General features: G+C 36.6%; 1 protein-coding gene across 1 annotated transcript in view; it reads right to left on the bottom strand.

The window, feature by feature from the left end:
• The window catches only part of LOC150109564 (protein Obscurin-like), a 1,271,613-nt gene that overhangs the window by 502,822 nt on the left and 744,115 nt on the right, over positions 1–24,676 (bottom strand). The window contains exon 56 of the mRNA XM_090402667.1: positions 9,813–9,933. Coding sequence (XP_090258793.1) covers positions 9,813–9,933 — 121 coding nt within the window. The remainder of the gene's footprint in view (positions 1–9,812; positions 9,934–24,676) is intronic.

The following is a 24,676-nucleotide window of genomic DNA, read 5'->3' as shown; positions in this document are numbered from 1 at the left end:
CGTTGATTGATTCTGCCAGAGAGGCATGTGGTGAGGTTGTGTGCAAGGATAAAAAAATTAGAACTCCCTGGTGGACACAGGAAGTTAAAGCAGTGAAGGAAAAGAAGAAAGCATATCAAAAGTTCCTGGCAAATAAGTCAGCTTTTACTCTTACAGAATACAGAGACAAATGTAAGAAAGCTAAACAGTGTGTAAAACTAGCTAAACAAAAGTCATGAGAGGACTTTGGCATGAATATAGAAAATAAATATCAAGAAGGTGGCAAAATATTCTGGAGGTTGTTGAAGAAGCTTAAGAATGGAGGAAAGAGTGCTGTAAAAGGAATTAGAGATGATAAAGGTGACATGAAAATGGGAGAAAAAGATATCCTTGAAGAATGGAGTAATTACTTTGAAAAACTGCTTAATGAAACAAGCAGTGATGACAGCACAGTGGTAAAAAACACTGACCAGGCATGCAGTCAGAAATACATATCCATACTAGAAGTAGAAAAAGCCATCAAAGGCTTGAAATGTGGAAAGGCAGCAGCAGTAGATCATATTCGACCAGAAATGCTGAAGTATGGTGGTATAAGAGTCTTACAGTGGGTGCACTGCATAGTTCAGAAAGCCTGGACAGAGGGACGAATTCCCGTATGACTGGAGTAGAGCTCTCATAGTACCCATATATAAAAAGGGAAATAAAACTGCATGTGAGAATTACAGAGGTATTTCCCTACTGAGTGTTCCTGGCAAGATCTATGCAAGCATACTTGAGAAACGGTTGAGAAGAATTGTGGAAGAAAAGCTTGGTGAAGAACAAGCTGGATTCAGGCCAAATAGAGGCTGTCAGGATCAGATCTTCACTTTACGACAAATAGTCGAGAAAGCATGGGAATATAACAAAGATCTGTATTTAAGTTTTGTCGATCTGGAAAACGCATATGACAAGGTGCCAAGAGAGAAGCTATTCAATACGCTACAGTTATATGGTGTCAATGGGGCATTATATCAAGCAATACTTAGTCTTTATTTGAGTTGTAAGTCAGCAGTTAGAATTGAAGGAAGTACAGGAAGGTGGTTTAATGTTAAATCTGGTGAGAGACAATGATGTACATTATCCCCTCTGTTGTTCATTATCTATATGGATCACATTATGAAGGAAAGTGGTATTAAACATGATATCAAAATTGGAGATGTTAATGTCAGCTCTTTGCTTTATGCAGATGATGTTATACTTCTAAATAAATCTGCTACAAGTCTGCAAGATTCTCTGACTAAATTGAATAGCTGTTGTAATAGATATGGTATGAAGGTGAGCAATAAAAAGACAAAGACAATGAAAATAGGCCGAATCAATGAAAATGTCAACTGTGTTGTGAATGGAGAACCTGTGGAACAAGTAAAACATTTCAGATATTTAGGCACGATTTTTACTGAAGATGGTAAACTAAATATAGAAATAGACAACAGAATCAGCAAAGCTGGTATGGTGGGAAGTCAATTGAATAAATTCATATGGAATAAGAGAGAAATTAGTCGGAACACTAAATTAGCTGTATACAAGACAGAGTGTTCAAACCAGTTTTAACTTATGGATCTGAGAGCTGGGTCAGAAGTAAAACACTTGACCAAAGACTAGAGACCACAGATATGAGAGTCCTGAGAAAGATTATAGGCATGAACAGATGGCATCAATGGCAATATCATATTAAAAATGAGGATATTAGCAAAGAACTTGACATTGTCAGCATCCAGGAATGCGATAGCAGAGCTAATCTCAGGTGGTATGGTCACTTAAACAGAATGGACGAGGAAAGATTAGCAAAACAAGTGTTCTCTGCCAGTTTGGCAGCAAAACGACCCAGAGGAAGACCAAGATACAGGTGAATTGATACGGTACTAAGTGCTTTAGACGATAGAAATATAAGATCTGATAATGTTGGAGTCTTGACAAGTAACAGACTGATTTGGAGGAAAATTGTAGATAGGAAATTAATAATGATGTAATTTTTTTTCATGTAGTACTATCATATCCTGTACACCCCTTGAGGGTACATGGCAGGAATTTGATGATGATGATGATGATGATGATGATGATAAAAACACAGGCTACTGAACTAGGTAGTGAAAGATACAATTCAAATTGTAACTGAAAAAAGGAAATCTTGTCACATCATGGCACCCTCTACTATAGTTATACTCATTCTAGACATTTTTGACACTTAGTGATCTTGCATACATAAGCTCTTCCTCAGTCTCTTGTCTCTTCTTGGATAACTTTGTGGCTATAATTAAGAGGGATGAGATGGGTTGGATGAGATGACTGTGATGGTAGGAACAAATGACTTAAGAGGTAATGTAAATTGGGCAGTGAGAGGTATGAGATTCCTGCTTCAGGTTGTACAAAAGAAGATGCAGACAGGAAAAATAGTGTGTGTTGCCTATGTAAGATAAGGATGAGCTTAGCAGAAGAGCAGTAATATTGAATAACATAATAGCTAGAATGTGTCAGAAGAGAGGATTGGAATATGAGGATGCTTGGAGGGCGTTTGAGGACAGAAAGGAATTGTATGTGAGAGACCACCAGCATTTAAATGAGAAAGGACGTAGGCACCTGGAGAGATTGCTGTTCTGAACAAGTCAGTGTGTCAATACAGGGAAACTAGAATGCCCAGGGTGGATGGTAACAGGGTGGCCTCTTGTGGGAATGGATACTTGGGAGATTACATCGAGTAACGCTGAGCCCAGTGGAGTCTAAAGGTGATAATGCTGGGTATAGAAACAGTGGCATTTTTATACTTTATACTAATGCCAGGAGTATCCGGAATAAAGGAGAGGAATTGGTGGTGCTGGTAGCATCAGCCTGGCCAAATATTATTGGGATCACTGAGATGTGGTTGACAGAAGATTACATAATAACAGGAATAGAAGTAGCAGGGTACTGCATTTTTCGGCAGGATAGGAAAGGAAAGCATGATGGTGGAGTATTGCTTATGATAAGTGACAACTTATTTCCTCTAAGAGTGGAGGCTTTGGAAGGCAGTGACACTAATGATTTTGAAAGTATATGGTGTGAGGTAGAAGTGGCCAGGACAGGATATTTAGTGGGGTGTTGCTACAAACCAAGGAGCACAGAGGGTGGGGGACCAGGAGATGTTTAGACAGTTGAGCTTGGCAAGTGCAAGAAGAATGACTGTTATGGGACATTTTAACTATAGCAGTATAAATTGGGGAGAGGAAAATGCATGAAGCAATAAAGGAATGGAATTTCAAGAATTCTTGATGGACAAATGTCTTAGGCAACATGTAATAGAGGGAACACGAGGTTTGAGAGTTTTGGATTTGATCATAGCATCAGAAGAGTTGATAATAACTGAGATGACATCTCTTCCACCAGTTGGAGAGAGTGACCGTGTGGTTTTAACTTGGAAGATGAATAGACATGCAGGAATATCAAAGAGATGGGAATGTATGTGGAATTATAAGGCAGGTGATTATAATAGTCTTAGACATCAATTGGGGAAGTTTCATGGAGGGAGGAATTGGAAGGCTGGGATATCATTAGCGCTTGGGAAATTGTGAAGGAATATTTGTTAGCAGCAATAATAAGCTGCATTCCACAAGTGAAGAAGAGGACACAATTTTGTGCGAAGTGGATGACAAACAATATTAAACAGGAACTGTGAAACAGAGACTATGAAAGAGATATAAGGAGACAGGTGATGAGCAGATGCATGAAGAATATAAGACAGAGGCCTGGAAAGTGACTAGTATGGTAAGGAAGGCGAAACTTGAATATGAGAAGAGATTGGCCCTAATTTCCAAAGAAAATCCTAGGGAACTTTTTAGCTATGTGGCCAGTAGGAGGAGAAATGATTGTGGAAGAATGACATTGTGGGATAAAAATGGGAATAGAGTGACTGATGCAGATGACATAGTGAATTGATCAATGAACACTATATTGAAGTATTTCATCCTGGAGGAGTAAATTTTAATACTACAGGGATAGGTCAGGTTCGAGGTTTAGAGGTACAGGAGGAGAGCGTGTTCCGAATACTGAGTACTCTGGATGTCAGTAAAGTGGGACTGCATGGTATTTCACCATGAGTTTTGAGAGAATGTGACAAAGAACTGACAGCTCCTCTGGTCTGGCTTTTCAATGAAAGTCTGGCTTTGGGAAAGGTGCCAAATGAATGGAAGGAAGGTAAGATAGTGCCATTGCATAAGTACAGTAGCAGACTGGAAGTGTCTAATTATAGGCCAGTTTGTGTGTCATCAGTAGTTGTTAAGGTCTTGGAGAAATTAGTGATGGAAAATATACAGCATTAGGCAAATGAGGGTAATGTTATCTTTGAGAATCAACATGGATTTGTTACAGGGAGCTCTGGCTTTAGTAATATGATTGCCTTTTATAATAAAGTGACAAGAGCAGTTGATGAGGGAAAGGCATATACTGCAATTTTCTTGGATTTAGCAAAGGCATTTGACAGGATGCCACATGATAAGCTGATATTTAAGTTGCAGCACATGCGTTTGGATGTCAGGTTGGTCAACTGGATTCAGGATTGGCTGTCTGATAGGTATCAGAGAGTTGTGTATGGTGGGACAATATCAAGGAGACAGAGGGTTACAAGTGGGATCCCACAGGGCTCAGTACTGGGACCTATATTGTTTAACCTTTATATCAATGACATTGTCAGTGGATTGCAAGGAGATATTCAATTGTTTGTGGATGAGGTGAAGCTGGGAAGGGTTATTAGTAACAGTGCAGATGTGATAGCCCTACAAGAGGATTTTAACCTAAATGAACTGATACCCTCAGTCAAATGAATGAGGGTATCAGTTTAATGCAGCAAAATGTAAGGTCCTGACGCTTGGGATCGATGGGACGCTGCATACTCTATCGGAGGAGCTATACTGGAGAAAATAGGGGAGACAAGAAATCTGGGGTTGATAGAAACGTGAAATTCAGGGTACATATTGCAAGGGTGGTGAAGGTAACACAGAGGATTGCTACAATAATGAGAAGAACGCTGACCTGCAGAGACCATTGTATAAGACCCTGATCAGTCCACACTTAGACTATTGTTCTCAGATTTAGTCTCCTGTATTTGATGGGGATAAATTAACTAGGGAAAGGGTACAAAGGCAGATAACAAAGATGGTTTCAGGACTGTACAATGTTAGTTATGAGGATTGGCTGAGGAAATGTGGACTGCAGAGTTTGGTGGATAGAAGAAGGAGAGGTGATATGATTCAGACTTTTAAGCTGTTGAGAGGTGGTTACAGGGTTGACACTGGGGATTTCTTTCGCTTGGTCAAACAGCAGAAGGGATTTGATGCCAAGGGGCGATCCGTGGAAGTTACAAAAGGAAACTGCGAGCAAGAGGGTGAGGAGTGGTTTCTTTGCATGGAGGGTGGTTGAACGGTGGAATGTATTTTCTAATAGAGTGGTGAGAGCAAGAATGGTCAATGAGTTTAAGGAGTGGTGTGATACAGTTTGTTTCACAGGAGGGATCTCCCACGATGAGTTTTGATAGACTTTGTGTTTCCTAGGAAGAACCTCCTGCGATGAGTCTTTTGACTCCATGGAGGCCTGAATAATAATAATAAGAAGGAGGAGAAGTAAAAATCTAGATTTAATTACGTCTAAATGGACAAACTTATACATGTCAATAAGTCATGAGCAAATTTTATATATCTACATGAAAAACATACAGAAATGTGACAGGTATGTTACTGGTTTAGCTAGATCTCCTAAACGATTAACCCCATGAAGGGCATAAATGCACAGGAAGGCAAATATTTATTTAGTAGCTGTGCTCTGTAATTTCTTTTATGAGTTGCTCCTTCAAGAAAATACACTATTGCAACTGCTCTGTCTGTCATCTGGTGTTCTGGAGAACAGGATGCAGAAGCACATGCAGGTGAAATCCTTTCCCTTAATATCAGAGGATCTATGGTTTGTTATGTTTAGGTAACTTGGCTTCATATGTATACCTAATTAATGCTATTAGAAGAAAATCATAAATCTGATCTGTACAATCTGCCATCTATCAAAGTATGTCTGCTTTCTTACTGGCTGATTAATCTATTTTGCATGAATATAAGAAGAATATGGAAGGACAATTTTTTGAAGAAAAATCCAGCCACCTCCATATGAGTCACTTAACTCAAAAATGTACCTTAAAAGCCTTTATGCACATTCTTTGTGTCCTGGTGAGTTCAAATTCAAGTCATTCTAACTGAAAGGCAATCATATATATATATATATATATCTATGAGCAGACTCACAAAGAATATAAACAGTAATAAAAAATCCTCTGAAAAGGAACTAGCTGATATTAAATTTGATATTAAAGCTGATATAAAACCAAACTCCAGCTCAGGGGCTCACATTGGTGAGTACGGGCATGGCACACCCGAGATACCCAGGCTATACCTGATCTTACTTCAAACAATATACACTTGGTATATCATATCTGGAGACTGGTCTTCTACTCTTCTTTCCCCTCTACTCTCTCTTATTTCTTACTCCTTCCCTTCCAGTGTGCTATTAGAGCAACTCGAGGGCGAGGGGGTGACTCTTTGCTCTCAAACTGTAGTTTCCACTATCTACTAAAAAAAGCAGCTGAATTCAGGTCAAGGAGTGGTGGTCGACACTTGACAAAAACTTAACCATTGAAACCAAATGAACTCTAACCAACCTAAAGATACATGCCAGCTCGACCGTCGCCCAGTCAAACAAGGGTTGCGTCCACTATTAGGGAACCAAGATAGTGAAGGCGAAAAATATGCTATTGGAACAAAACATCACCTAATAGACAGGAAAAACATAACAAGCATAGGAACATGGAATGTAAGAACTCTTCACCAGGAAGGAGTATTGGAAATACTACTGCATGAATTAGACATCTACTGATGGGAAGTGATTGGACTCTGCGAAACCACATGGACTGGAAAAGGAGAATTCCATCATAGACAGTACAAAATCCTAGCTTCAGGCAGGGAGGACAACAAATGCCAAGAAGGAGTAGCACTTATATTAAACAAAAGGCTCAAAACTCTCTATTGTCCTACAATCCTATCTCACCTAGGATAATTAAAGCAAGATTTAAAACATCAATTGGATCACTAACTATTATTCAAGTATACTTACCAACTTCGACATCATCAGAAGAAGACATTGAAGAGTTCTACATAGATGTGGAAAAAGCAGTAAAGCAGACATCAAGTCAAGATCTCCTAATTGTAATGGAGGACTTAAACGCAAAAGTAGGCAAAGACTGGGATAGTAATTGGAAAGCTTGGGTATGGAGAAAGCAATGAATGTGGCGAAAGACTGCTAAACCTCTGCTCAAATAATAGATTATCAATAACCAACACTCTCTTTAAACATCCAAAACTCCAAAGAAAATGGACATGGATATCACGAGACAGACAAACCAAGAATATGATAGACTATATTATTGTAAACCAAAGAGGGAAATCAAGTATCCTAAATTGAAGATTTTTTTCTGCAGATTGTGGATCAGACCATAAGCTAGTATTAGCAAACCTAAGAATAAAGTTAAAATCTAGAAGCACTTTTAGAGTCAAAAGGAGACTGGATGTAAAAAAAACTACAAGACAACAATATTCTAAGAAAATATCAACTAGAACTAGACAAAAACCTGAAGGAACTACCAAAACAGAATATAAACATCAAAGAACATTGGAGCAAATTAAAGGAAATAATATTAAATTCGGCAGAAAAAACAAAAGGTTACACAGAAAGAGAAAGCAAAAAGGATTCGATCTCGAATGAAGTAAAAAGATTAAGCGATCAAAGGAAAAGCATGAAACTAAAACAGAACTATAACAGAAATGAATATAATAGATTAACCAGAGAAATTAGAAAACTAGTTAAAAGAGACAAGAATAACTGATTAGAAGAAAATGCAAAATGGTAGAAAAGCTATCAAAAGAAAATAACCTTCATGGATTATATAAACAAATAGACCAAATTAGCAAGACATAGACAACAAAAATTATAATGATCAAAAACAAAGAGGGACAACTAATTGAAAGTAAAAAAAAAAGAATGGCCAGATGGGAAGAATACTTCAAAGATTTATATAATAAAAACAGCTCCAAGGACATTATGATTCCAGTCACTGAAATGGAAGAGGAAACAAATATCTTTACGAAAGAAATAATAGCACACAGCATAGAAAAACTCAAAACTAGGAAAGCACCTGGCATTGATCAAATACATGCAGAATTCTTAAAAGCAGGAAAGGAACAACTTCCGGAACCATTAAAAACATTATTTGAAAGGATCTACAAAAACGAAGCAGTGCCTACTGATTGGACCAAATCAGTCATAACTCCTATATACAAAAAAGGAAATAAAACAGAATGCAATAATTACAGAGGCATTAGCCTCTGTAATTATTGCATTCTGTATTCCTCAGTATTCCGAGTAAGGTTTTTACGAAAGTACTCCAAAAACAAATTAAGCCATATATAGAACTGGCACTAGGAGAAGAACAAGCAGGTTTCAGACCAGGGTGAAGCACAATTCATCAACTATTCACCTTAAGACACTAATAGAAAAGACACTAGAATACAACAAAACTTGCTACATAAATTTCATAGATTTTCGTCAGGCATTTGATTCAATCCATAGAAGAGAACTATGGAAAACTATGGAAGAATTTGGAATTCCCAACAAAACCATAAGAATAATAAAGAATCTGTATGAGAAATCTGAAAGTGCAGTACGAATAGAGGACACCTTAACCAACTGGTTCCACACAGAGAGCGGAGCAAGACAGGGATGCAATCTGTCACCAGACCTGTTCAATCTTATACTGGAAGAAGCAACCAATAAGGCCTTAAACAATGAAGACTCTGGAATTAAAATATATGGGAAAAATGTAACACATTTAAAATTACTTGCAAGCACAGAAGAAAATCTACAGTGAATTTCTGATAAAATAAAGGAAGAGTGTATAAAATCTGGATTAAACATAAATATAGACAAAAGAAAAACTATGCAAATAGGAAAAAGAAGCACCAATCTGAAAATTGAAATTGATAGTAAGAATCTAGAGCAGGTAGAAAACTTCACCTACCTTGGAGGAGTTATTGAGTACAATGGTGGAATTATAAAAGATATAAACAGACGATTCAGTTAAGCATCCCAAACTTTTGGACGACTTAATAAAATATGGAAGTCAAGAGACATCAAACAAGTAACAAAAGTAAGAATCTATGAAACAATGGTCCTCCCAATACTCCTCTATGAAAGTGAATGCTGGAATCTCAAAAAGGCTGAAGAGAAAAAATTATTAGTTACTGAAATGGATTGGCTAAGAAGATTACTTGGAGTATCTCTGCTGGATCGAATAAGAAACGAAGACATAAGGAAACAAGAAATAACAATAATAGACAAAATTCAAGAAAGAAGACTGCAATGGTTTGGCCATGTGACCAGAATGGGAACAGAAAGACTACCATCTAAAGTCCTGAATACAACGATGGAAGGCAAAAGATCCAAAGGACAGCCCAGAATTAGATGGATAGACAAAATAAAAGAGGACCTGAAAACCAAATCACAACAAGCGACACCAAACTGGACAGAATTGTTCAGGCTCTCCTGGGACAGACAGAAGTGGAAAGAGTTCATTCGGCCTCATCATCATCCACATAGATGATGGAAGAGAAGAAGAAGAAATTAAAGTTAATTTTCATTATTCTTCTTTTTAAATTAAATAATGCTTAAAGAAATTCTGCTAAAATTTGGAAACTAGAATTAAAAAAATATAATATTTAAAATAATATTACCATATTATAGTGGGTTTTGGTATTCCAGTCACTTTGGCCTGCAATGAAACTGGTTTCCCTATAAGTGCATCAATGGACTCAAGTTCTTTAATGAAGGTAGGGGCTTTTTGGATGGTCTTTGCTGTAAATATCAAAAAATATTTCTCACTTGCTATTCATAAATACTGGTGCAATTAAATTTTGATAAGCTTTAAACTTTATTCAAATTCTATTATCATAAAAATTTATCACAATTTAAAATTTATTTATAAAGAAAAAAAACATAGCCACTAAATTGTTTTGTTACCATAATGTCTAGAAAAGGTAGTTAACCAACAGTATTTTTCATGTTCTAGCCAACTAGCCCACTCAATCATGAATGTAGTCTTTTTAGTTTCTTTGATAAGATAAGCAGCCTAAGATACAATATGTAAAAGGCTTCTTGCAGTTGTTACAGTCCAACCACATAAGTGAGGGATGTCATTGGAAGACTGTCAAAAAGAGTCAATTCATGTTGAAGAGGAAAAGGAAATAAGATGATGTACGAATTGGTCACCAACACACGAAATCACTTGCTTCATACTTAAAATTTTCCAACTGTTATACAAGCAAAATAGTTACCACTTTAAAAACTTCAATGATCATAAAAGATAAATTAATTATCTGACCTGTAATAATAAACACTCATCCCACAATATGGAGTGATTACCCTATTATCGGAATGGATTCTCCTTCTTTTGACATGCACAGAAGTGTCAAAGGGTCTCATATCTGTGGGCATACTATATCAGCATTATGATTTTAGGTTGTTTGGTGTGAGATAAATTAAAGTACATAATTGGGTGCTGCTATAGGCCAGGATCATCCAAAGAGGATTGGTTAAATTGCATCAAAGATAAATCTTATGGATATAACGGGGACTGTCATTACAGGTGATTTCATCTATGAATATTAGAATGAAAGGGTCAAAGCTGTATAACTGAGAGACCTCCACACAGCCTTTAAAGGAAATTTGAAGGAAATCAGAAGCCCTGGTCGGCGGAGAACCGACGAGGGCTTCTGACCTAATGTCCAATCTTCACCTTCTCATGGTGCATCCTGTTGGGTATCAATACAGATACTGAACGAATGAGGATAAGCTGGCAGTTTGGGATTTTTCTGACCAAACTGCATTCTTATTCTTTAAACCAAAATACAAAATGATGGTACAGCATGAAAAATTTCACGCTGGCTGGGGCATTGCCCGGTTAAACAAGTTTAAAGTTTTCACCAGGGAATCAGGGAGAGTAGCAAAAAGTCAGGTACTGGAAGAAATTAAAAACACACCCCACTCAACATCACCAGAAATAAAGATCGGTACTATCAACATAAGAAGCTTGAATGGCAAAGAAATGGAGCTAGCTGAGGAATTAGATAAGTATCAGATTGACATAATAGGGGTGATTGAAACAAAAAAGACAAAAACTAGTGAAATCTTTCTGAGCAATAAATACAAAATGTTATATTCAGGAAATGACAATCAAGGAAAAGAAGGTGTAGCCATAGTATTCAACACAAAATACGAGGTTAATCTTCTTGAATGGCAGTCAGTCTCAAGTAGAGTAATGTGGGCAAATATAAGAATGGGGAACTGTACAATGAGACTTATTTGTGCCTATGTCCCACAGAAGGTTACACTAAGGTAGAAGTGGAGGAATTTTTTGAGGCTTTAGAAAAAGCAACTGAAACAATGAAAAAGGAAAAGTTGGTCCTTGTTGGGGATCTAAATAGCAGAGTAGGAAATGATTGTCAGGGGTGCTTAAGGGTCGAAGCTGTATAACTGAGAGGAAACCTCCACATAGCCTTTAAAGGAATGCGGAGAACCGAATAAGGCTTCTGACCTAATGTCCAATCCTCACCTTCTCGTGGTGCACCCTGTTGGGTATCTACTTGGATACTGAACGAAAGAGGATGGGCAGGCATTTGGGATTTAGCCGATCAAATTGTATTCTTATTGGTTAACCAAAATAAAAAAAATTATGAAACAACATGACAAAATTTTATGCCGGCTGGGGCGTCGCCCGATTACACAAGGCCCCCGTTGTTTTCGCCAGGGAACCAGGGCGAACCGTGAAAAGTCAGCTACTGGAACAAATCTGAAAACAAACCCCAACTCAACATCACCAGAGTTAAAGATCGGTACTATCAACGTAAGAAGCCTGAATGGCAGAGAAATGGAGCTAGCTGAGGAATTAGATAAGCACCAGATCGACATAATAGGGGTGACTGAAACAAAAAAGACCAAAACTGGTGAGATCTTTCTGAGCAATAAATACAAAATGCTATATTCAGGCAATGACAATCAAGGAAAAGAAGGAGTAGCCATAGTATTCAACACAAAGTACGAGGCTAATCTCCTTGAATGGCAGGCAGTCTCAAGTAGAGTAATGTGGACAAATATGAGAATGGGGAACTAGACAATGAGACTTATTTGTGCCTATGGTCCCACAGAAGGTTCTACTAAGGTAGAAGTGGAGGAATTTTTTGAGGCTTTAGAAAAAGCAACTGACACAATGAAAAAGGAAAAGTTGGTCCTTGTTGGGGATCTAAATAGCAGAGTAGGAAATGATTTTGAGACATATAAAAATATTTTGGGAAAATTTGGAGAAAAGAGCAAAGCTAATAATAATGGCAAATATCTGTTGGATTTCTACTCAGGACATGGACTGGTTATTACTAACACCATGTTCCAACATAACAATGTGCACAAATTCACATGGAGAGAAGAAGCTAGGAATAAGAAAAGTCTCATTGACTATGTTATTGTTGATAGTGATGTTTACTCCATGGTACAGGACACCAGAGTGTACAGAGGATTTGAAATTGGAAGCGATCACTATTTAGTCTTGAGCAGGATAAAATTGAATTTCACATCGAAAAGAATAACATGTAAGAAAGTTTTAAAGCGAATCAAATTTGAGCAGCTCTCAGACGTGAATTGTAGACTAAAATACACAAAGATTATTGAAGAAAAAATGAAAGAGTTTGAGAACGAGAACCAAACCTTGGAGATTCAGTGGCAAGCCTTCAAGCAAACACTGATTGATTCAACCAGAGAGGCATGTGGTGAGGTTATCTGCAAGGATAGAAAAATCAGAACTCCCTGGTGGAAACAAGAAGTTAAAGAGGCAGTGAAGGAAAAGAAGAGAGCATATCAAAAGTTCCTGTCAAATAAGTCAGCTTGTGCTCTTAGAGAATATAGAGACAAATGCAAGAATGCTAGACACTGTGTAAAACTAGCTAAACAAAAGTCATGGAAGGACTTTGGAAAGAATAGAGAAAATAAATATCAAGAAGGCGGCAAAATATTCTGGAGGTTGTTGAAGATGCTTAGGAATGGAGGAAAGAGTGCTATAAAACGAGTTAGAGATGATACAGATGACATGAAAACTGGAATAAAAGATATCCTTGAAGTATGGAGTAATTACTTTGAAAAACTGCTAAATGAAGCAAGCAGTGATGACAGCACAGTGGTAAAAAACACTGACCAGGCACAGGCAGGAATACATATCCATACTTGAAGTAGAAAAAAGCCATCAAAGGCTTGAAATGTGGAAAGGCAGCAGGAGTAGATGATATTCGACCAGAAATGCTGAAGTATGGTGGTATAAGAGTCTTACAGTGGCTGCACTGTATAGTTCAGAAAGCCTGGACAGAGGGACGAATTCCCGATGATTGGAGTAGAGCTCTCATAGTACCCATATATAAAAAGGGAAATACAACTGAATGTGAGAATTATAGAGGTATTTCCCTACTGAGTGTTCCTGGTAAAATCTATGCAAGTATACTTGAGAAACGGTTGAGAAGAATTGTGGAAGAAAAGCTTGGTGAAGAACATGTGGGTTCAGGCCAAACAGAGGCTGTCAGGATCAGATCTTCACTTTACGACAAATAGTCGAGAAAGCATGGGAATATAACAAAGATCTGTATTTAAGTTTTGTCGATTTGGAAAAGGCATATGATAAAGTGCCAAGAGAGAAGCTATTCAATACGCTGCAGTTATATGGTGTCAATGGAGCATTATATCAAGCAATACTTAGTCTTTATTTGAGTTGTAAGTCAGTAGTTAGAATTGAAGGAAGTACAGGAAGATGGTTTAATGTTAAATCTGGTGTGAGACAAGGATGTACATTATCCCCTCTGTTATTCATTATCTATATGGATCACATTATGAAGGAAAGGGGTATTAAACATGACATCAAAATTCGAGATGTTAATGTCAGCTCTTTGCTTTATGCGGATGATGTTATACTTCTAAATAAATCCGCTACAAGTCTGCAAGATTCTCTGACTAAATTGAATAGCTGTTGTAATAGATATGGTATGAAGGTCAGCAATAAAAAGACAAAGACAATGAAAATAGGCAGAATCATTGAAAATGTCAATTGTGTTGTGAATGGAGAACCTGTGGAACAAGTAAAACATTTCAGCTACTTAGGCACGATTTTTAGTGAAGATGGTAAATTAAATATGGAAATAGACAACAGACTCAGCAAAGCTGGTATGGTGGGAAGTCAATTGAATAAATTCATATGGAATAAGAGAGAAAATAGTCAGAACACTAAATTAGCTGTATACAAGACAGTGTTCAAACCAGTTTTAACGTATGGATCTGAGAGCTGGGTCAGAAGTAAAACACTTGACCAAAGACTAGAGACCACAGATATGAGAGTCCTGAGAAAGATTAGAGGCATGAACAGATGGCATCAATGGCAATATCATATTAAAAATGAGGATATTAGGAAAGACCTTGACATTGTCTGCATCCAGGAATGCGTTAGCAGAGCTAATCTCAGGTGGTATGGTCATTTAAACAGAATTGGCGAAGAAAGATTAGCAAAACAAGTGTTATCTGCCAGGTTGGCAGGAAAACGACCCAGAGGAAGACCAAGATATAGGTGGATTGATATGGTACAAAGTGCCTTAGACGATAGAAATATAAGATCTGATAATGTTGGAGTCTTGACAAGTAACAGACTGATTTGGAGGAAAATTGTAGATAGGAAGTTAGTAATGATATAATATTTTCATGTAGTACTATCATATCCTGTACACCCCTTGTGGGTACATGGCAGGAATTTGATGATGATGATGATGATGATGGAAATGATTGTCAGGCATACAAAAATATTTTGGGAAAATTTGGAGAAAAGAGCAAAGCTAATAATAATGGCAAATATCTGTTGGATTTCTACTCAGGACATGGACTGGTTATTACCAACACCATGTTCCAACATAAAAATGTGCACAAATTCACATGGAGAGAAGAGGCTAGGAATAAGAAAAGTCTCATTGACTATGTTATTGTTGATAGTGATGTTTTCTCCCTGGTGCAGGACACCAGAGTGTACAGAGGATTTGAAATTGGAAGTGTTCACTATTTAGTCTTGAGCAGGATAAAATTGAATTTCATATTGAAAAGAATAACATATAAGAAAGTTTTAAAGCAAATCAAAGTGGAGCAGCTCTCAGACGTGAACTGTAGACTAAAATACACAAAGATTATTGAAAAAAAAATGAAAGAGTTTGAGAACAGGAACCAAACCTTGGAGATTCGGTGGTAAGCCTTCAAGAAAACACTGATTGATTTAGCCAGAGTGGCATGTGGTGAGGTTGTCTGCAAGGATAGAAAAATCAGAACTCCCTGGTGGACAAAAGAAGTTAAAGAGGCATTGAAGGAAAAGAAGAAAGCATATCAAAAGTTCCTGTCAAATAAGTCAGCTTGTACTCTTAGAGAATATAGAGACAAATGCAAGAATGCTAAACACTGTGTAAAACTAGCTAAACAAAAGTCATGGGAGGACTTTGGCAAGAATATAGAAAATAAATATCAATAAGGTGCAAAATATTCTGGAGTTTGTTGAAGAAGCTTAGGAATGGAGGAAAGAGTGCTGTAAAATGAGTTAGAGATGATACAGGTGACATGAAAACTGGAATAAAAGATATCCTTGAAGTATGGAGTAATTACTTTGAAAAACTGCTAAATGAAACGAGCAGTGATGACAGCACAGTGGTAAAAAACACTGACCTGGCATGCAGTCAGGAATATATATCCATACTTGAAGTAGAAAAAGCCATCAAAGGCTTGAAATGTGGAAAGGCAGCAGGAGTAGATGATATTCGACCAGAAATGCTGAAGTATGTTGGTATAAGAGTCTTACAGTGCATGCACTGCATAGTTCAGAAAGCCTGGACAGAGGGATGAATTCCCGATGATTGGAGTAGAGCTCTCATAGTACCTATATATAAAAAGGGAAATAAAACTGAATGTGAGAATTATAGAGGTATTTCCCTACTGAGTGTTCCTGGTAAAATCTATGCAAGTATACTTGAGAAACGGTTGAGAAGAATTGTGGAAGAAAAGTTTGGTGAAGAACAAGATGGATTCAGGTCAAATAGAGGCTGTCAGGATCAGATCTTCACTTTACGACAAATAGTCGAGAAAGCATGGGAATATAACAAAGATCTGTATTTAAGTTTTGTCGATTTGGAAAAGGCATATGATAAGGTGCCAAGAGAGAATCTATTGAAAACACTACAATTATATGGTGCCAATGTGGCATTATATCAAGCAATAGTTAGTCTTTATTTGAGAGTTATTTATCTGACAGTTGCAAGTCAGCACTTAGAATTGAAGGAAGTACAGGAAAATGGTTTAATATTAAATCTAGTGTGAGACAAGGATGTACATTATCCCCTCTGTTATTCATTATCTATATGGATCATATTATGAAGGAAAGTGGTATTAAACATGATATCAAAATTCGAGATATTAATGTCAGCTCTTTGCTTTATGCAGATGATGTTATTCTTCCAAATAAATCCGCTACAGGTCTGCAAGATTCTCTGACTAAATTGAATAGCTGTTGTAATAGATATGGTATGAAGGTCAGCAATAAAAAGACAAAGACAATGAAAATAGGCAGAATCATTGAAAATATCAACTATGTTGTGAATGGAGAACCTGTGGAACAAGTGAAACGTTTCAGCTACTTAGCCACGATTTTTAGTGAAGATGGTAAATTAAATATAGAAATAGACAACAGAATCAGCAAAGCTGGTATGGTAGGGAGTCAATTGAATAAATTCATATGGAATAAGGGAGAAATTAGTCGGAACACTAAATTAGCTGTATACAAGACAGTGTTCAAACCAGTTTTAACTTATGGATCTGAGAGCTGGGTCAGAAGTAAAACACTTGACCAAAGACTAGACGCTGCAGATATGAGAGTCCTGAGAAAGATTATAGGCATGAACAGATGGCATCAATGGCAATATCATATTAAAAACGAGGATATTAGGAAAGAACTTGACATTGTCAACATCCAGGAATGCATTAGCAGATCTAATCTCAGGTGGTACAGTCACTTAAACAGAATGGGCGAAGAAAGATTAGCAAAACAAGTGTTCTCTGCCAGGTTGGCAGCAAAACGACCCAGAGGAAGACTAAGATACAGGTGGATTGATAAAGTGCCTTAGATGATAGAAATATAAGATCTGATTATGTTGAAACCTTGACAAGTAACAGACTGATTTGGAGGAAAATTGTAGATAGAAAGTTAGTAATGATGTAATTTTTTTCATGTAGTACAATCATATCCTGTACACCCCTTGAATGTACATGGCAGGAATTTGATGATGATGATGAGGGTAGGGTAACCATGAAACATAAAGGAGAAATGAATTTATAGAATTACTCTTGGATAACTACCTTAAGAAGCAAATGATGGAAGAGACTCACAATACAAGAGCATTGGATCTGGTAAAAGCATCTAAAAATATGTCTGTCATGTCAGTGAGCTGACCGTTATGCCGTCAATTGATGAGAGTGATCATGCAGTTTTGACTTAGGAAGTGATAATGTATGTAAGAGTTTTTAATAAGAATAGGCAAATGTGGAACTATAAGGCAGGTGATTATAATAAACTGAGTAGGCAGCTTGAGGCAGTACCTTACATGAGAACTAAATGGTGGAGAAATCAACAGTGCATGGGAATTAGAGTACCTAACGGAAGCTATGCCTAACTGTATCCATATCATTAAGAGAATTAATTGCATGGATGAATAACACTTTAAAGAAAGAGTTGCAAATAAAGAGGATATTGTGAATCTTATGTGAGAAGAGTGAAAATGAGAATCTAGACTGCTATAAAGAGTAGGCTATGGCAGTGATGTCCATGGTTTTATTTATTTCATATCCAAACACAAGTAGTGCAGTAGTAAGTGGTACAGCATCATTTACAACAAATTAGGATACATTACAATGAGATCAGCTTAGATTTGGTAGGTGAATTATACAGGGAATAATAATTAAATATGAAAAAAAGGAAACTATACATAACTTATATACAATAAACATGGTCAGACGTTCCTCCAGTATCTTGCATAATCAACTGCTCTTTCTGTGCAGGATATAAGGTCCTCTTTTGCATAAGGCGTTCCATTTACTGGGTTGTCCCACACTCGCAATTGTCTGGGCCAGTGAGGTAGCCTCATTTGATGAGGTTTAGTTTGCAGCATCCTGTCGTCCAGAGTCTGTTGAGGCTTTTCCAGGTATTCCAGTCCAAGTGGGCATCATGTGGAAAATGTTTGGCTGTTGGAATACCAGTATTATTTTCAGGATATAATGCAAGCCATTGTTGAAGTCTTGTCTCTGGGAGGTTTTTAGGTGGTTTAACAGTTGTCAGGAAGCTATGTCGATTTTAGTCTTTGGGGCACTGTGGTCTCACCGAATAGTAGGTGGCATTCGATGTTCCCTCTAAGCTCTGCGCATGTGCGCGCGCACACATATTTTACAACTAGCACACAAAGCAAAAAATACGCACACACTAGATTTTCAAGATGAAATTAAAATTTATTAATTAAAGAAGTTCCACCTAAACATTAACCTATAAATTCTTTAAAAAATACGGTAACTCGGCAACACTCAAGCAACTCAAACCCGGCAACACTCATTCTTGCATTTTTTATTACATTCTCGAAGTTGCACCAAACTTATAAATTATTAACAGTAACCCTATTTGAGGCTAGCGATTTGATGCCAAAGTGAAAGGAGTGTGGGTTACAGTGGCGCACTCAGAATTTAATCTTGGAGGGGGCCGAGCGCTCAGGATTTAACCTTGGGGGGGGGAGTTGAGTAGACGTTTTGCAAATACACACTACACATCGCATAATACCTATAACTGAGCATCTGCAGTGATCGCTAATTCATAAGTAGCACACAACATAAATAAAAAAAAATGAATTTTAATTAGGAAAAGATTTTTGGAAATTTTTCTAGTGTTTATTCCTTTTCTTTGGGGGATGCCAGGGCCCATTGCCCCCCCCCCTCTGGGTGCACCACTGGTGGGTTAAATGTGTAATTTTTAAGTAGCATATAGAATGGCATGTGGTTTGTTTACATCTCAGGCCTGACTCATGGAAAATTCCCAAACGTGATTGGCTGATTAAATTGGTTCAAGATCATGACGAATTAAAACAATGGTTCATAATTTTAATAAAAATAATTAAATACTTTTAAAAACTTAAATTAGAATACAATTAAAAATTGTAGTGTTTCAAAATTCTCTAATTTTTAAAAGAAATTTAAAATAGTAGACTAAATAATAACATTCGTGTACATGCATCGAGATACAACCAAGTTAATTAAATCTAGCCTCTAGGCATATCTTTTAGCTCGTGTGTTGCCCTTGGCAATGTTTAGTATTGGTTCAGCTTTTGCCTTGCCAAGTTATTCAGTGAATAGTGTAGATTTGAAAATTTATAAAAACAATAAAAAACATTCTTCAAATAACAAAATTGCAAAAAACTGATGCACCATGTCAAATTCAAAGGAAACAAAAGGTGTGAAGCGAAAACGAACTGCTAGCTGCTTTAAAAGTGAATGGCTGGATGAAATAGTGAAAACTGCTACACCAAAAGCTCATGAGTTGATAAATGTTCAGCTGCGTGAAATATTTATATATGATGCTACAATCGGTGTTGTTTGTATTTATTGTCTTGCTGCAAAGGTTGCTGGGAATTTTGCTAAATGGGAAGAAGTTTGATGTCACTTGGAAGTTGGACTTTTTGAAATGCCATTTGACAAGTAAAATACATCTGGATGGTATACACAAACTTAGGCAACAAAATTGTTCATTGCGGGCTACAGGAGTGCATATGCTAAGTGAAAGTTCAGATGACCGAGAGAGAAAACGATCAAAAGGCAATCAGTCACTAGTGTTATCTTTATTTTTTTTTACTTTATTTCTTACTTCTAATCAGATCAATATTAAATACATATAAAATATTTATGTTAGCCATGTGATTGATGCCACACAACTTACTTGGTGATGGTAATAATACACACACTTAGAATCCTATCTAGTACAGTCGGTATCGTGTTGGCCTCGCATGCATGAAGTTTCCGGATCGAGTCCTGCCCAAGACTTGTGAATCGTGATTTCTGACTGTTTACTGGGGAGGCTACTGCAGTGTGTGGGAACACAGTGGGGAGTTGGGGTGACCTGGCTGACATCCCATTGACACCAGAAGAGGTAAAGAGTGAACTAAAATCTTTTAACTTTTTTGCTTAAATGATCAGTATCGTGACTTGTATGGGTGCGCACATACTTTTCAAAAGAAGGCAAATTTTGCACACATGCAAATTTCTGCGCACACTCACAGCAAAAAATTAGAGGGAACATTGGTGGCGTTCATCCTTCATTTGTCTGCTTCTTTCATCAGCTGAGAATGCAGATCTTCAAATTGAAGGGGGGGTGCAATACCAGCCAAACTATACAGGTCGTTTAGTGGTTTAGAAGTTCACCTTCCTCACCATGGACATGGTGAGGAAGATGAAATCAGATTATGAAAAGGAGATAGTTAAACAGGCCAAGGGAAATCCAAAAGAATTTTATCACTATGTATCAAGAAAAAGGAAGAATAACCATTGAAGAACAACTGTTGATACAGTAAAATCAGATTGTAGAAAAAGGTCATATATGCAAGAAGCTGAGTTGTTAAGTGATCACTTTAGTAATGGAAATATTTCAGATAGACCAATTAGCTCTCTGAAGAATGTGGGTAGATGATTATTCATAAATGCACAAAAATGCATTAATGAATGCATTTTTGGAGTTGTTTATACAGTGAAGCATTATTATGAATAACACAGCCCAACACAATTTTTGCTGACTTTTATACGAGACTTGTTTTTTACTAATTTGGGTGTGCTGATTTCAAATATCAAACCCATTTTTCTCTATCACATCAGGTTTTTCCTCTATGGCATTTTCTTTTTGCTAATTTGTAAGTTTTTGATAGTTTTAAGGAGGCAGTACTATTTAGAGGATCAAAAAAATCGATTTTTAATATTTTCTGAAAGTATGTACTTTTAAAAATCTGTTCCTAACTTTTTATCAAGAAATTCGAAAAATTCCCGAAGATATAGCCTATTATTCAAAGCGGTGTGCAGATCAGAATAGGAGTGCTCACTGCTCTCGCTTGTTAGTAAACGAATAAATGCGTAAGAACCTGCAACGGCACGTACTGGCGCTTTGAATGTGAGAGAGGCTAATAATTAGATACATAACTACTTAACACTATTCATTAAAAATTACAAGAATATTTATAAAAAAATAACAATTTTACTTACACATGAGTTTCAGGGAATAAATTTTTGTTTGTAGCAATTTCTGCTGTGTGTTCTGTTTTGGCAATCCCTTTGAATACTTCAACAGTAGTCGGCCATCATGTGAGAATCCCATCTTCCTTGGTACCGATCTTCCATAGTTTTTAAGTCTTGATGAAATCTTTCGCCTTGTTCATCGCTTACAGCACCTAAATTCTCGGGAAATTTATCAAGATGACTGTATAGGAAATGAAGCTTTATGCTTATGTTGCAACCTAGGCGCTGGAAATTTTCAAGCATTGTTTCCACTAGATCTTTGTAATTGCATGCTTTTTTTTCCAAGAAAATTATTTGCAACCATCGTAAATGAAGTTCAGGCCTCTTTCTCAATTTCGTTCATAGTTGATGAAATTTGGGTCTCTCATTAAAGTTCTAATTTGCAGTCCATCAAATACGCCGGCTTTAATTTTTTCATAACTAAGTCATGGAAATTTTTCACATATGTATTGGAAACAGTCACCTTGTAAATCTAAAGCTCTAACATACTGCTTCATAAGACCTAGTTTGATGTGTAGAGGTGGAAAAATGATTTTTTCTCTGTCGATTAAAGGTTGATTTATAACATTCTGTTCTCCAAATTTAAGGATATTCTAAGAGGCCAATGTTTCTGACTCCAGTGTTAGTTTCTAGCTCGACTATCCCAGAAGCATAGAAAACACAGAAACTTTGTATATCCTCTTTGAAAGCCAAGTAAAACGTTCACCATTTTAAGATCCACACAGATGATCCAGTTATGGTCTGTATATTTTAATAACTTTAGAACCTTTTTAATGTCCTCATATATTTCCTTTAAGTGGACTGAATAGCCAATAGGAATTGAGCCATATACATTCCCATTGTGTAGTAAGACACACTTGGGACTTCTGCTTGAACTGTCGATAAATAAACGCCACTCATTTGGATGATATTGTACAACACTCATTTCAGTTAGTAAACCTGACACATTGTTACAGTAAACAAACCCACACTTGTGTTTAAAATATTGTACAAGATTACTTTCCCTGCTACGATAAAAAGTTATCTTTGTATCTTGCTCCAGTAAGTTTTTTCATTTAATCTTGAAGCTAACAATTCTGATGATTCCTTTGATAGGCCCAAATCTCTTACTAAGTCATTCAATTCCGCTTGAGTAAAACGTTGTGGTCCAGAACTAGAAATTAAATTTTCATTGTCTAAATCAACATCCGGGTCTTGCTCCTCAAGAACATCTGGCATATCCCGATCAGGCTCGTTCTCAAGTAAAGGAAGTCCTTTATTTGACTGATTTCGATAATTCTTTGTCTGCTATGATGAATATAGCATTCATTTGTTTTAGGCAGTTGTCATCGCCTACTTTTCATCACCTAAATGTATTAGGTCAGTTATCGGCCTCTCTTGCATTCAAAGCACCAGTATGTGCCATTGCAGGTTCTTACGCATTTATTCGTTTACTAACAAGTGAGAGCGGTGAGCGCTCTGATTCTGATCTGCACACTGCTTTGAATAATAGGCTATATCTACGGGAATTTTTCGAATGTCTTGATAAAAAGTTAGGAACAGATTTTTAAAAGTACATACTTTTAGAAAATAATATTAAAAAATCGATTTTTTTGATCCTCTAAATAGTACTGCCACCTTAAAACTATCAAAACTGACAAATTAGCAAAAAGAAAATGCCATAGAGGAAAAACCTGACGTGATAGAGAAAAATGGGTTTGATATTTGAAATCAGTGCACCCAAATTAGTAAAAAAACAAGTGTCAGATCATAATCAGCAGAAAAAAATTTTTTTTTTTTGTTGGCCAGTGTAATCAATGACACCTAAGCCTTTATATGTAGAGGTAGATGAGTTAGAAGTATTAAAGCTGTTACAAGAGCTTGACTCAAACCGAGAAGTTGGACCAGATGGGATATCTAGTTCAGCTGCTGTATTTGAGACCGAGTGTTGAAAGGAATGTGCAGAACAGTTAACAATGTTCTGCACAATGTTCTTGACCTGGTTGTTCAACTCAAGACTCAGCAGATGCACAATTTCCAATGACTGGAAAGAGCAATATAATTTCATCGTACAAGGATCGAACTGAGATTGACAGAGATGTGATCAACAACATATCGGAAAGACTGGTCAGGAATTGCATCCAAGGGTAGGTAGACAACAGTGCAAACCACTATAGAGAACAACATGTTTTTGTTAAAGGTAGGGCTTCTTGCTTTAGCAATCTGTTTGTGTTCTATAACAGATCTATATCACGGGTGGCCAAACTTTTAGACGTTGGGGGTTACTTACCTAGTGAAAATATCTCTGCGGGCGACTACTGTGTGATCGAAAACTGTGGAATATTTTCAAGATTTTTAAAAGTTTATAAGGCAATAAATATAACAAAAAAAAAGAAAATTTATTGTTCATAACTTTATTAAAAAAATAATAACAATAAAAAATAATAACAAAAAACTAAATAAAATTATACAAACAAAATTGAATATTTTAATTTAATTGGACGATACCTGACATTGCATAGATGCAGCTAAGCGATCATAATCTGGATCATATGAACTTAAAGAAATTCGTAAACACGATTCCAGATGATGATCACTTAGCTATGATCTATGCTTTGTCTTAATAGCATTCATACATGACAATGCTGATTCGCACAAATAAGTGGATCCAAAAAATGCGTTAAAATAAGTGGCTATTCTCCAAATATATGGATAAATTCTTTTGTGGATCAACTTCCAAAAACTATTATTTGAAGCAATTGATTTGAGGTGGATATCGCATTTCATTTTTATAATTTCTTCTTCCAAATCTACTCTATTTGAGTCGAGAAATTCATTCAATTTTGAAGCTGTATTCTCAACATTAATATTTTCATTGAAGGGATATGATAAAAAAGTAGCGATATCATCGAGCTTACTGATTCCTACAAATCTTACCTCAAATTCGTTCATTAAAAGTCTTATGCTTTCAGCATGTTTATTAAAGGTGACGTTTTGTATATACCTTGACTGGTCACCAAATTTTTAAAATGTTTCAATTTGCACTGCTTTAATTGTATTCCAAGCATGTTTAATTTTTCCTTGAATGATTTTAAGGAGCTTATAATATCAATGATTGTTTTATTTTTTCCTTGTAATTCTAAGTTTAGGTTATTTAGTTTTTCTGTAATGTCACAGGAAAAGTAGCCATTCTTTATCA

Source organism: Typopeltis vanoorti, chromosome 2, assembly GCF_054136105.1.
Source record: "Typopeltis vanoorti isolate ZY-2024b chromosome 2, IOZ_Tvanoo_1.0, whole genome shotgun sequence".
NCBI classification, from domain to species: domain Eukaryota; kingdom Metazoa; phylum Arthropoda; class Arachnida; order Uropygi; family Thelyphonidae; genus Typopeltis; species Typopeltis vanoorti.
The sequence above is the reverse complement of the archived record's forward strand: the minus strand, read 5'-3'. Positions and strand labels throughout refer to the sequence as shown.